At 45.8% G+C, this 15,124-nt stretch overlaps 1 protein-coding gene across 11 annotated transcripts in view; it reads right to left on the minus strand.

Annotated features, from left to right (window-relative positions):
• Window positions 1-15,124, minus strand: part of SEPTIN11 (septin 11) — a 104,264-nt gene that overhangs the window by 23,557 nt on the left and 65,583 nt on the right. For 5 of the 11 annotated variants that reach the window (XR_014568355.1, XM_083756686.1, XM_083756687.1 and 2 more), the window contains exons 6-9: window positions 9,454-9,613; window positions 7,927-8,095; window positions 2,241-2,373; window positions 1,294-1,481 (exon numbers count right to left, since the gene is read on the minus strand). Coding sequence is in view for 7 of the 11 variants with exons in the window: in XM_083756686.1 (XP_083612812.1) it covers window positions 1,294-1,481; window positions 2,241-2,373; window positions 7,927-8,095; window positions 9,454-9,613 (650 nt within the window). In the remaining 4 variants the exon portion in view is untranslated. Of the gene's footprint in view, window positions 1-1,293; window positions 1,482-2,240; window positions 2,825-3,121; window positions 8,096-9,453; window positions 9,614-15,124 lie in introns of those variants that run through there. The other 6 variants (XR_014568356.1, XR_014568357.1, XM_083756690.1 and 3 more) reach the window with 2 other exon arrangements.

The following is a 15,124-nucleotide window of genomic DNA, read 5'->3' on the forward strand; positions in this document are numbered from 1 at the left end:
CCAGGATTAGCAGAGAAAGGTCTGGAGAACAACGACAGGGGAAAAGAGAAAGCTTAACGGTCCTGCTGTAGACCAGACACCTGTTAAGGTTCATGCCTAGTATTCTTCTCTCTTTCTCAAGAGACACTGCAACAATGCTTCGAAATTCCCCCTGAAAGGTATTTATTAAGAGGAAACATACTGCCTTTGCATGTGCTACTGTTCCTTCAAGAAACACCTGGGAGACCCATGAGCATAGCTCCAGAGCCCCATCCACGCATGGCACTCCCATTGCTGGTGCAGTTAAGTACCCTTACACGCCTGCAAAACTTTTCTTCACTTCCGCAGCCAAGCAGCGGCTAAAGGTCTGACTGCAAATATGCGGGTCTGACTTGCTCCAACGATGCCAGACTGCTGGTTTTATTTTATTTTTTACTTTTACAATAAGAAGCATTGTACTGCAATCATAGCATACCCAGCACTGTTAATTTGTTTGGCTAGCACAGGGGCAGAACTGGCACCAGATATATAAGTTTATACTGTAACTAGAGTTACTTGCACGCTCTAACAGCCGCTTTTGCAAACAGTCGCTTTTGGCACTAAGCGACTCCGAGCTGAATATACCTCTGGCTAGTTAGGAATGCAATATGAGCCGAGTCGTTGCGTACAGTTAAGGGGGTTGGGGCCACAGGATCACATCCTCCCTGCTGCCTGCAAAACCCGGAGGCGAGGCGAGGGAATCCGGTGGCATGATCCTGCAGCCCAACCCAATCACTTAACCACATGGCTAACACTCAGGAAAACTGTCAGCTCTGCACCGGTCCATTGTGGCAAGGCTTTTACACAGTGAATTAAGCACAGACCTTTTGAAGCATCACTGGGAAAGACAGTGAGAGACGGAGCGCTTATGTGTTTTGCTTCGACAACAGAAAATCCAAGACTTATTGCAAAGCCGATCGCTGGGTGGGCTGGCTTTCGGTCTCTGCTCTCCAACTGCTCTCTTGCTTCTTTGAACCAGCTAGTCAAGCTTTTACAAAATATTATTTAGGTACCCTCTGTATAAAAAAATAAAGCCGGTCATATTCCCTCCCTGCTGCTCTTTTAAGGAAAAAGCAAACAAACCTGTATATTCTTTTATATAAAAAATAATTCAGTCTGGGGTTTTTTGTTTTTTGTTTTAAAGTGGGGGCGGGGGGAGAGGGAGGGAAGCCCAGTTTCCAGTCTGATAATGGGAAGAAGCGAATACAGACATGCAACGGAAGACAGCACACTGGAACAGAAGCCCACAGAGCTCGACCTGAGACAATGGCTTACTTTTTCTTGTCCTTGTCTTTCTTGGTTTGCTGAGAGCCAGCCTGCTGCCCTTGTGACTGGAGCAGCTGGGCTGCTGCTTTCTTCTTCTGGAAGTTGCCCAGCTCCTCCTCGAGCTCCTTCTTTTTGTCGTCCACTTTCTTCTTCTCTTCCTGGTGAGTCCGCTTTAGGTGGTCAAACTTCTCGTGAAGCTGCCCAACCGGAAAGAAAGAGGGAGGTCATGGACACAGAGAGAGGCAGAGAGAGAGAGAAAAAAAAGAAGCGTTAAGTCCCACTTTCAATAGAGTTCATGCCTGCAACACTTTCAGGATCAACATACTGCTTTGCTTCCTTCAGAAGCTATGGGGCATGCAGGACAGAAGTCCTGTAATTTTTTAATACCACAAATGTCCTGGTTTTTCTTTTTATGTTCTGTGTTTTATTTGGGGCTTTATTTGTCCTGTTTTTGCTGCACTACGCAGCACGAGAATCCAGTAATGCTATAACTCTTGAGAAGCATTGTGGTACAACTAATATAGACAAAGTTTCAATTAATATATTTTTTAACTGTTGCCACATCTGTATTGTCCGTGTTATACCTAATTTCAAATTCAAATGTATCCCCATTGTGTTCTATGACTTCCTTGATACTGTATGTGGGCTGGAACTGGTCTGTGACCGAAATAATAAAATTCATTCATTCAACTAATATAATGGCAGGATGTCCAGCATAAACCCACCACAAATGCACTATTACTGCAACAATGACTTGTTGCTGAATGCACCCATACACACAAAAAAACACCAGTCTGGAGGGACCCTATACATGATCAAGCCCAAAATAACTCTGGTTTGTGTTTTCTGCTTCGCACAAGTGCTCCTATATGGACCCCCTGACGATTCCAAGCTGAATCATTCAGAGATTCAGGGGTGGGATCCTGTATTAAGAGTGAGGGGAGGAGTCCACTTACATCCTTTTCTGCTTCCTTCAACTCGGCTTCTTTTTCCTTTACCCGCATGACGAACATTTGCCTCATTTCCTCCTCCTTTTTCTGGAGCTCACCCAGGAATTCATTCCTCTTGGCTTCATAGGTCTCTTGCAGACTTGTTATGGAAGCACCCCGTTTAATAAAAGAGAGAGGACGTGGTGGTCGTGGGCAGATAGAAAGAAAGCCAAACCTCATTAGTATCAAGGATGAGTAACATCGAAGGAAGAACAAAATCAATCAATCAGTCAATCAGCAGCTCCTGGTTAAATCAGGTAAGGTTGCACATAAGCTTGTAACATACCTTGCTGGGTTATTGAGAGGATTAAAGGTGTATGAACATGGGAAGTTGCTTTTACACGCAACCCTCCCATGAGTCCATCCAATGCGTTATTGGAAGAAGCAACTCCCCAGGGCTGTGTGAATGAGTGTGTGTGTTTATGTCTTCCCAGGTCCATTAGCAGATATCTGGGAGATGCAATTGGTGACCGAACTTGGAACACACACAGAACCAGGCAGTGGGCCTTCTTGGCAGTGGCGCACTCCCATCAGATGTCCAATATAACCAACTACAGTGGTGCCCCGCAAGACGAATGCCTCGCAAGACGAAAAACTCGCTAGACGAAAGAGTTTTCCGTTTTCGAGGTGCTTCGCAAGACGAATTTCCCTATGGGCTTGCTTCGCAAGACAAAAACGTCTTGCGAGTTCTTGCGAGTTCCCCCCCTTTTTTCCTTTTTCTAAGCCGCTAATAGCGCTAATCCGCTAAGCCGATAATAGCCGTGCTTCGCAAGATGAAAAAACCACAAGACGAAGAGATTCGCAGAACAAATTATTATTATTATTAATTTCATCTTGCGAGGCACCACTGTATATGGTTTTTAGAAGATATCTGAAGGCAGCAATGTACAGTGGTACCTCTAGTTATGGATTTAATTTGTTTTGGGGTGCCATGCACACCCCAAAAAATCTGTAACTAGAGGCACCGCTTCTGCACACACGCATGGCATGATAAAGTGCTTCTGTGCACACATGAGAGGTGAAACCCAGAAGTATACACTTCCAGGTTTGCCGCGGCCATAACCTGAAGATTCCGTAACCTGGAGGTTACACAGCACGAGGTATCACTGTATAGGGAAGTTTTCAATGTTTAATTTTTATATATATATATATTTTGCCAAAAGCTGCCCAGAGTGGTTGGGGCAACCCAGTCAGATGAGTGGCATATAAATAATAAAATTATAATGTACCCCCCCACACACAAAACAACAAGCCTTGCCACCTTATACATAGTTCAGAGTTCTTTGAAGGAAGGACAGGACAAAAATGGGATACACTGAATAAATATCCCAACAATGTTTACTTTCGACCAGGATTTTTCTGGCGTGGAAACATTAAGTCCTCTTCTGTTGAAAAGTATTTTTGAAAAGAAGCACAAAACTGGATGAAAAGCAAAGAAGGCCTGAGTAACTTCTATATTACTACTACTACTACTACTATAGTCCTAAAAGCCTGAGTGAATTAAAAAATATCTTGGCCTAGTGCCTAAAAACCAACATTGATGGTGCCAGGAATGTTTCCCTGGGGAAAGCATTCCACAAACAGTGGGGGCCACTACTGAAAAGTCCGCTCTCTACACCTCCCTTGGATGAAGCGCCTGGAGAAGGCACCACCACCAATGCTTCTTCAGTGTGGTGCAAAACTTCTTTTGCTTCATCCTCAGCAGAGCAAAACGCGACACTCATGCTGTGCTGTGCACAGACCCTGTCTCAGATTCCCCCTTTCTTAGAACTCTTAGAACTACTCCAAAACATCACTTGCCAAGGAGCTTGATGAAGTTTGCCTGATAACGGGGAAGCATCTAGTTCCTCTCACCCCTTATGCGCTGGGTCCTTCGTGAGGTAAACGGTTTTTCACCACTTCTTTATCCAGCTTGGTTTCAAGAGTTCCTGGAATGCTTTCTGCCCCCTGTCAGGAAGCAAGGCTGGCTTGCTGAAGAGTCCAGGCTGGTTTGAAAAGATTAAAAGTGCCTGCACTTCACATCTATTCTCCAGCTTGTGCTATGAGACAAGAAGAAAGTACCCTTATCTGTGGTCCTCTGTCTCCTCTCTTTCTCCACTTCCTCTTTGCTATCTGAACTTGGAAATAAATAAACTGATACTTTTGGCTCTGTTCTACCCCTGCAATTTTCTCATTGCAACCGCCAAGTGGAAGCCATTTTGGATCCGTTTGGCCCGAGGTTTTCAACCTTTTTGAGCCCACGGCTCCCTTGACCAACTACATTCTTTCTGCAGCATCCCTGTGGGGCTCAGGAGCCCAGTTATGTCACCCCTTGCTTGCCTGCAGAGCTGGCAATCTCTCACCTTTTTAAAAACACCCTCTCTGGTGGAGGATTCCCTCAGCTTCTTCTCCCCTCTTTTTGGGAGTCTTCTGGGCAGCTGCTGCTGCTGCCACCCCAGTCTCTGATCTGCGTTCCCCCCCCCACCCAAAAGTGAGGTTTGCCCCACAGGGACCTGGGAAGAGGATGCCCCCAGCCTTAGTGGCCCAACAGACTGGCCAAAGATGAACATAAGTCTAGCACCACAGGGGCCTGGGACTTGTCTGTCCATTCCGAACTGCAAGGACTGGTGGACTGGCTGGCTGGCTAGGCTCTCTCACCTGCTTGCTTACTCACTCTGAGGCCACCTCAGATCCTGGCAACCAGACCCCCTGGCCAGCCCCAGAGGCATCATTTGCCTGCAGAGCTTATAGCCACGGCTGCTGCAACAAACAGCTGTGCAAGCCTTCGGGAGGCAGAGACCCAAGAGGGCATCAGAGGAGGGAGGGAAGGAAGGAAGGACAGAGGCCAGTGTTGCCCATGGCACCCTGACCATCATTCAAGGCACCCTGGTTGAAAACCACTGCATTTGGCCATTGCTGCCATTAACAAGACAGCATTCTACAGGTCTTGCCAACATTTTTAGGCCTGTGGGCACATTTGGATTTTGGGGGGAGTGGTGTAGGTGATAACTTCTCTGGTCTTTCTCTCCTCCTCCCCCCAGACCAGATCATCCCCCTGCCCCATAAAAAAATGAAAGAAATAAAGCGTGCTTCACTTTTCCAAGGGATCTGGGCAAGAGTCAGATCCAGCAGAAATAATCTGAGCCATGAAATGCAAATACAGTCATACCTCGGGTTACAGCCGCTTCAGGTTGCGTTTTTTCAGGTTACGGACCGCCGAAACCTGGAAGTACCGGAACGGGTTACTTCCGGGTTTTGGCGGTCGCGCATGCACAGAAGCACTAAATCACACTTTGCGCATGCGCAGAAGTGCCAAATCGCAACCCACACGTGCACAGACATGGATTGTGAACGTTGCAGGTTGCGAACGTGCATCTTGCATGGATCACGTTCGCAACCCGAGCGTCCACTGTAGAACAGAACGAGGAAGAGCTTCACTAACTTCTCCTTCATGTCTATGTATTTTCAAGGGATACAAAGGTAAACACACTTAAGGCTTGGGAGTTATCAATACATCCATGGGCACCATGTTGGAGACCGCTGAGCTATAGTGTTGGATTTTCTAACAGGAAGACCTGGATTAAAATCCCTTCTTAGCCGTGATGCTGACAGTGAGTCCTAAGAATCTACGAAGAGCTTGATAGATCAGATCAGTTGTTCATCTACTTCAGCATCCTGTTTTCACACACATACACAGTGGTACCTCGGTTTCCAAACGTAATCTGTTCCAGAAGACTGTTCCGAGACGTTTGAAAACCGAGGCGCAAAAGGCGGTCTGCAAATTTAATAGACAAAATTTAGAAAAATAACATATACACTCAGCAGAAGCTGTTCAACTTCCGAGGTGCGTTTGGAAACGGAAGCATTTACTTCCGGGTTTACGGCGTTCGAAAACCGAAATGTTCGTTGGAAACATTTGAAAACTGAGGTACCACTGTACACACAGTTATAGCTACACACCCATCTCTAGCTCTGTGTGCCAGCAAATGAATCCAATTACCATTCCCAGGAAACAGTGTGGATGCTCCTGTTTCCCCAATTAAATAACATAACCGTGTTCATATACTATTTCTGTATGAAACTGACTTAAGATGCAGACTGATGCAGTAGCAGATAAGCTGGAAGCAGAATCTGGATCCAGACCAGGCAAAAGCTTGGCAGGCTGTGAGGAGAACCTGCTTAGCCACATGGACGGGGAGGAAAACAGGAGAAGGTAGGTGGGGAACGAAAACCCGACATCATCAGCCAGTCGCTAGCGTACAACTCTGGCAGAGGGAGCCAAGCCTGCCTTTGGCAGATTAGACCAAGAAACCATCATGTTCGGGGGGGAACAGTGAACTGGGTGGGTAGATGAGACCCAACGCTTTGCTCCTATGCTTGCGTAACTGAACAGAACACTTGTTGTTGCTCAGAGATAAACCAGGGCTGCTTTATAAATCTGAACTATTTTATACATTGACAAAAGAGATACTGGCTCAAATAGGCACTCATCCTGTCGCCCAGCAAAGAGTAAGGGTTACCCAGAAAGGAAAGGGAAGTTTTTATCAATTATCTCTTTTAGGCCATGGATGGATTACCAAGGAACGTGTTTACAGGCAAACTAGCCACCTGGTAAATTCTGTAGACTTCTTCGCCATGCTGACATGCACACATATCACTAATAAAACATATCCAGGGCTTTATGCATTCCTTGCATCTATGGGGGATTGCCAAGCTAGCGTAGAATTTGACCTTTGGTACAGAGTCCACCATCTTGCACATCTCAACCGTCTTCCCCTTTACGGCCAAGGAGATAAAATTTGAAAGCATATGGGAGGATTATGGTGTGGCCTCATCTCAGAAGCGACAAGAGGCTGGGAACTGTTATCAGGAAGTTGTTAATCATTATTTAATAGCTATAAAGCTAGCCATAGGATAATGTCTTTGGTCTGCATAGCAGATCAGTGGAAGGGCTGGTTCTGTGGGTCGACATAGTTACTATTCAACCAGCCAATGAGTCCAGCCCCTTCTAATAGGGGCAAATGGGGCATTACCACCCCAACTTCAGCCTGTCCACAGTTAGCCTCCTTACCTACGACCAGTTTGGGTGGGGTGGGAGAATTGCTTGCCATTTACGCTGGTCTCCTTGCCTTCTGCCACAATGGCCATTAGCCGCCACTGTCCCCTTTCCTATGAAAGGAATAACCTGGAACATGAACTGTTATGACTAACTGCCAGGGAAAGACAGTCTCCCAACTAACTCTCTCTCTCTCTCTCTCTCTCTCTCTCTCTCTCTCTCTCTCTCACACACACACACACACACACACACACAAACACACACCTACAAATCCATAATTATATTGAACCTTGGTGTGGATTTAATTAAGAGCTGCTATGGGAGCCATTCTTGCCTGGAAAGCAGGTATGAACTCATCATCATCATCATTGAGATTTTAAGCATTCAAAGTGCTTTGTGTGTTTGTTGTAATCCTCGCAACAGCCCTGGAAGGTAGGTCAATACATTATCCTAAAATTGCAGGTGGTAACTGGCTTTCCTAAAGGGAAGCTTGGGAACATGGCAATGTTCAAAACGAGCTGTGCCACTATGCCCATCACGTCTGAAATTCTTACAGCAGAATGCCTTGGGCAACCGCTCCAGAAATATACTCCGCTTTGGGTGTTGCAGCTGCCTTACCTGAATGGTTTGCTGTCAGGGTCTGTGTCTTTGAACCCCATCTCTTCCAGCTTGCAACGGCGATAGAGCTCGTAATGTCGGCTGTGAGTCTGTTCCCTCAAGTCCTCCATGTTCACTCTTATGAGCATTTCACGCAGCTTCACAAAGTCACAGTGGTTTTCATTTTCAACTACAAAACAAAAGGGCTCCTTATCAAGGTTCTCCCATCTTCACCCTCCCCTCGCCCCAATTCCTTTTCTACACACCAAAGCCCTGATTTCGCCTGGTCATTAGACCAGTTCCATCACTCCAAAGGATTTTCCTATGATCTTAAGGCACTTCAAGTGCAATACTTCAGCAATAGCTACAACAACCTTGTAAAGTAGGCCAGCATTCTTTACAGATGGGAAGCTGAGTTGGAGACCTAATGGCTTGCTCCAGTCCGTTCATGGATGAGTTGAGTTTTCATGAATCAGGCCCTTAAATCATTATGCTACAGCTGCTCTGAAAGGCCCCAGCTTATATTTCTTTGCAAGAGGCACAAGAAACGGAGTGTATATGTTAAACAAGCCATAGCTTTCCAAACAGCAGTTGTTCCCAGCTGTCATTTCTGGTCTTCACTTTTATAGTACTGCAGTCTCCCATGTGTCCGCAACCCCCCCCCCCCGCAACCAGAAGGCAGTTTCTAAAGTCTCACTCTGAGCCCCCAGTGAATGATCCCTTTTGCCAGTTGACTGTTACAGCTTATAGAGAAAGGAGATTCGGCCTCCATGCTTCAGCAATGGGCGCCCTCTGGATTCCTATCTCATTGCGTTAAGGTTGCAAACATTTTAGCATCTGATAATGTGTAGTACAGTGGTACCTCGGGTTACAAACACTTTGGGTTACAGACTCCGCTAACCCGGAAGTAGTACCTCGAGTTAAGAACTTTGCTTCAGGATGAGAACAGAAATTGCGTGGAAGCAGGAGGCCCCATTAGCTAAAGTGGTACCTCAGGTTAAGAATGGTTTCAGGTTAAGAACGGACCCCCGGAACGAATTAAGTTCGCAACCATAGGTACCACTGTACAGTGCACTTGTAAAAAGCACAGTGCACAACTTAACCCAGGCAAATGCACAAGTATGGATTTGAACTTGGGCCTTCAAAGTCAGAAACTCTAGCCAGATACCCAGTGCAAGAACTCCAGCAGGTCCAGAAACTGCAATCTCCAGGCCAAGAACAAGGGCAGCCCCACAGAAAGTGCACTGCAGTAATCTAAATTCTGAAGTTACCGGTGTCTAAAATACTGTGGTTAAAACTCTCTTAGTCCAGGAACATATTAGGTGCAGCTGGCAAAAGATGCTTCTGGGGAAAGAGAAGATTTCTGCATCTGACACAGCTTTTGGGGTCCCCAGCTACCATCTTAATATGCTCTTCACATTTTCTTTCTCACTCTCTCTTTTTCTGTTGCTCAAAGAAATTAGGTTTTATGGTGCCACCCTGCATTTCACTAAACCAAAGCTGAGCAAGCAGATCTGCCCCCCGACCCCACCTCTGCAGCCGACATACCTTGCACGACTCCCCATGGGTATTGCCTGGCCTTGGCCATCTTATTGCCAATTTTCACTTCTTCGGTGCTGCCAACCACAGCAAACGGGAGGTGGACCTGCAAGGCAAGAGGCAGAGGAAGACCATGGGAGCCCTCAGTTGCTTTGCCAGACATATTTTCCTTAAATGAAAAAACAAAAAAAAGGGAAGTAAAAGCAGTCGGAAGAAAACACTTCAATAGACAACTGCGCTGGCTTTCACCAATTTAGAAGTTGTCCAAGTGTTTCTGGAACACAGCCAAACTTTTCGAAGAATGGGGTTGGTGGGAATCAGGGACAGCAAGCGGCAGATCAAAACAGTCTCCTAATATCTGAGTGGTATTATAGGCCGAGTGAGCTGGTTTCTTCTTCTTTGGTGGCCTGATTCTCTGGTTCCCTTTTATTTGTTTGTGTGTTTAGAATAAGGTTACCAGCTTTTTTCCCAATGAATCTGGGGACATTTTTCAACTTCAATGGATTTTTTATGGGGACTGATTTGTAAATCTGAAGACTGTCCCCAATTGCATATTGGTGGGAGATTTTCTGTTGTCTGCTTGTTTTGCTCTTAGGTTTGTTGAGACCAAATGTATAGGGGTATAGTCCTACCTCGGGTTACAGCCACTTTAGGTTGTGCTTCTTTGGGGGTTGCGGACCGCCAAAACTTGGAAGTACCGGAACGGGTTACTTCCGGGTTCTGGCGGTCGCGCATGCGCAGAAGCACTGAATTGCAACCCGCTCATGTGCAGACGTGGGTTGCGAATGCTGCGGGTTGCAAACATGCATCCCACACGGATCACGTTCGCAACCCGAGCATCCACTGTATATGCTCCCAAGTTTCTAGTGTTTCTTTGCTGGCTTTCATTTGATTATAGAAGATCTTAATAAACAGTCTTAACACATGCACACCCAAAGAAACAGCTTCCTTCCCTAGGAATTAAACACAACCTTAGCATTTTCATTGGGCAGTATGTAGATACAGTTAATAATAATGACGACGACAACAACAACAACAACAACGATGATAATGATAATAATAATAATAACAATATATTATTTGTATCCCGCCCATCTGGCTGGGTTTCCCCAGCCACCCTGGGTGGCTCCCAACAGAATATTAAAAACACGATAAACCCCAAACATTTAAAGCTTCCCTAAATAGGGTTGCCTTCAGATGTCTTCTAAAAGTCAGATAGTTGTATATTCCCTTGAAATCTGATGAGAGGGCATTTCATAGGAAGCCACTACTGAGAAGGCCCTCTGCCTGGTTCCCTGTAGCTTTGCTTCTCGCAATGAGGGAACCGCCAGAAGGCCCTCGGAGCTGGACCTCAGCGTCTGGGCAGAATGATGAGGGTGGAGACGCTCCTTCAGGTATACTGGGCCGAGTCCGTTTTGGGCTTTAAAGGTGTTTGAATTGTGCTCAGAAATGTATGATTCAGTACTCATCAGTATCTCACATGCTTGACGTGGAGAGCATTAAGCAACTAGGTATATTTGGACCTAATGGTCAAGGGTCCCTTTACCTTTACCTTTTTTATAGTACTGAAAGCATGTCCCTAATCACTGGGAACCTTTTTCAGCGTCTCCTCTCACTTTTGAGGTTCAGTTGGCTGTATGGGCAACACTTTCATGTATATCACTGCTTGCTTTTTAAAAATAGAAGCAGGGATTCTCAGGACGTTGAATCTTGAGACTACTTTCTTCTGTGGTCCTGCAGAATTCTAGCCACATACCTAGTCTTCCTAAAGAAGAGCACACCCCTTGGGTCCATCAAACTCAGTGCTGCCCACACTGACTGGCAGCAGCTCTCCAAGGTTTCAGAATGAGAGTCCTTCCCAGCCCCACTTGGAGAGGCCAGGGGATTGAACCTAGAACCTTCTGCATGCAGAACAGATGCCCCACCACTGAGTTACGAACCTCGCCTGAACTTCACATCAGCACATGCAGTTAGACCCATAAATCACTCCTTAAACCTGATGCACGTATGATAAATATTGCCAAAGAGCAGGCGGGTCTGACTTTGGATGAGAGTCACATGCAAGCAGTGTGAGTAAGGCAGAGGGGTCAATCATACCTGCCTTCCCCCGCCCCCAAAAGCAGCAGAAACAACATCAGAAAGGGGCCTGAATGCTTATACCTTCAAATTAGGATTGATGGAATGTTTTTATTGTCAGTATCAGCTGGCATTATTTCCCTCTTTCCCTCTTTCTTTCTTTCATTTTTAAAATTTTATTAGTATTTTCCACACAACAACATGAAAAATATCGAAAAATAACAATACACAAAACCCAACATACAAAAAAACCCAAATCCATATCTTACAAGTTAATAATATAAACACTAAAAAGAAAAACAAACAGTGACTTCCACCAATCCCACAACACCTCCTTTACCTCTCATTATGTCTTCCTGTTTCCTTTATCATCTCTGTCCTAGCATCTAGATATAAATCCCTCTTTCTTATCCTTTCACTTCACAAGGTTATTCCAGACTCAGCCAGATTTCTGTCCTCGAACCTTGACTTTTAAGGTATTCATTTAGACACTCCCATTCCTTTTTCACTTCACTTTTTGGTTTCTGTCTTATTATATCTGCCAACTTGGCGAATTCTAAATATTCTGAAAGCTTACATAACCATTCTCCCCTAGTGGGTAACTGATTCCCTTTCCAATACTTAGCCACCCTTTCTTTCTTTTCATCGTATTTGCAAATAATTTTATTTACTTTTTTTAAAAAAATATATGGATGGGGCCTGAGAATGCACATACCTCCCGAAACACGCAGTAGCTGGATGTGCTTTCCTTCTAGGGGGAGGGTGGGGGGGTTGCAAGACAAACAGATATGACAGCAATAAATGGGATGACGGAATCGTAAATTGACCTGGGAAAGGAGTAGTCAGGGGAGAGCATTGTGACTCAGGAACTCATTGTCTGCTTCCTCCTCGTTCTGTTTAGATGTGCTTGTGCAGTTTACATACTGATGGTCCATAGCACAAGCTGGTGCTGACACTTCCTAGGGAGTGGGGAGCAGGGTGAATGGAAGGAAGTCGAGATTCTCCCCACCCCATTTTATTAGCTTTCACTAAAGGAGGAAGGAAAAGGGGACTTTAAAAAGGAAGCCTGGCTCTAGTCCAAGACGCCTAAACTAGCCAGCCAGCCAAGGCAGCCTGTGGAAGGAGAATGCGTAGATGCTTGTTTCAAAAGGGCCAGCAATAGTTATTGGAGGCAATGCAGCAGCAAGTGAGGATACTATAAAGCAGCGAACATAGCAGCGATTAAAGAATGGTTCTCGACAGATATAATTACAGTAGAAGAAGAAGCTACGATAAAAAGAATTTTAAAAGCATGCTGTGATACAAAGATGTCCGGGAGAATATTTCAGGAAAATGTACCTTCTCTCTATGCACCATTAAAAGTTCGGCGTGGAATTAATAATCACCACTAATGGCACAGTTTTATAACAAATATTTGAAGCCTGGTTCAGGATGCAGCAAGATCACTCAGTGCAGGCACGTCCAAAGTCTGTTTTGGGGGCCTAATCTGACCCCACGGCCAGTTTTATCCAGCCCCTGTGGCAGAGGGCCTTCTGGCGGTTCCCTCACTGCGAGAAGCAAAGCTACAGGGAACCAGGCAGAGGGCCTTCTCGGTAGTGGCACCCACCCTGTGGAACGCCCTCCCACCAGATGTCAAGGAAATAAACAACTACCGGACATTTAGAAGACATCTGAAGGGAAGTTTTTAATGTGTGACATTTTAATATATTTTTAATCTTTGTTGGAAGCCACCCAGAGTGGCTGGGGAGACCCAGCCAGATGGGCGGGGTACAAATTATTAATTAATTAATTAATTAATTAATTAATTAATTAATTATTGCAGCAGCCAACCAGATGCCTATGGGAAGCCTATAAACAATACCTCCATGCAATAGCATTGTGTGGTTGGGCCCAAAGCATTCATATTGGTTTTCAAACTGCTCATAAGTGACATCGCCTTAACTGGGGGGTTTTGTACAGACGAAATTGTTTTACCGATGTTTTTATTGTTAACTCTCTTCTGAGATATTTCACAGGAAGCACTTCATGAATGAATCGATGTATTGACTGGACAAGCCACAGCTGAATTGTATCTCTGCCTTGAGAGGAAGGTGGGCCACAGAAAACAGGATTGTGTCCCCTCATGTGGTTGGAAGGGTCCAACCATCATCTGGCTTCTAAACTGTGGCTGGAGAAAACATGGTTTGGGGTGATGTCTGAACTGAAAGCATTCTTTCAGGTACGTAAAGCTGAAGTTTTCATGTCCTTTGCTCAGCAGTTTGTTTTGCTGGAGGACCCCTTTGGAGAAGAGAATGTGGGATGGAAGAACACAGCCTTTCCAATGAGCCACATAATAATAATAATAATAATAATAATAATAATAATAATAATAATAATAATAATATATTTATAGCCCGCTGCTTTGGGCGGCTTCCAACAAAATATTAAAATACCGTAATATATCAAACATTAAAAGCTTCCCTAAACAGGGCTGCCTTCAGATGTCTTCTAAAAGTCTGGTAGTTGTTGTTCTCTTTGACATCTGGTGGGAGGGCGTTTCACAGGTTGGGTGCCACCACCGAGAAGGCCCTCTGCTTGGTTCCCTGTAACTTGGCTTCTCGCAGTGAGGAAACCGCCAGAAGGCCCTCGGCGCTGGACCTCATTGTCCGGGCAGAACAATGGGGGTGGAGACGCTCCTTCAGATATACTCGACCAAGGCCGTTTGAACTGTGCTTGGAAACGTACTGTTTTACTGCTCATCCACCCACCCTACCCACTTCTGTCTCTGGAGTCAGAAGGGTAGAAAGCGCAATACATTTGGCCTATGGACCACTACTTCCTGAGCATTTCTGCATACGGTCAACTCTTCACTGAGCTTCTAACCATGCAATGCATTGAGACAGACAAGACACACGGCCCCCTGGACTGGCCAGAACAGCGCACTTCATTTCCTCCTGCATTTCCTAAGCTCCAAACCAAAAAACCTCAAAACCACACTGGAGCTCTTGGAATCCGCCAGTAAACAGCAGCTGAGCTTGTGCCGAAAAAAGATGCGCCTAGCCCAGCCCACTTGGCCATAAAAGATGCACTTGGGATTCTTCCCCGTCCAGGATATTGTGTGTTTAGAAACGAGAGCCAAAGCCAAGAGGAAGCTGGGTCTGTTTTCGGTCTCTCGGGACTCGTCCAGGTGGTGTTTTCATTACGCTGTGTGCAATTCTGAAGGGCTGGCTTGCATTTTGGGGGAAGGCCAGGGGCCATGCCCAGTCTGGGGCGGGAGAAGAGCCAAGAGCTGGGCAGATGGGTGGAGAAAGGCTCTTGCTTACATGCTGTGCAGGACAGCTGCCGCTTGGACATTTCTGTGGCTGGAATAACCGTCTCTCCTCCCTGCTCCCTGTCGCCTTGTCACAAGCACCCACACTGGGGCAGCTTCTACTCCACACTGCAGCTATGGCCAAGCAGCATCGCCATGGGGCAGCCTCCAGCCCCACCTACTTCTCCTCACACATTTGAGCTCTTCTGTCTCTCTCACCATCAGCAGAGCTGGAGAGCCAGGAAAAGAAGTCTTCCCCATTTACTTGCATTGCAGTGACAAAATGAGGAGTCTAACTCATGGAGGAGAAGGCTC

The sequence above is a fragment of the Podarcis gaigeae genome, assembly GCF_964106915.1.
Source record: "Podarcis gaigeae genome assembly, chromosome: 9".
NCBI lineage: Eukaryota > Metazoa > Chordata > Lepidosauria > Squamata > Lacertidae > Podarcis > Podarcis gaigeae.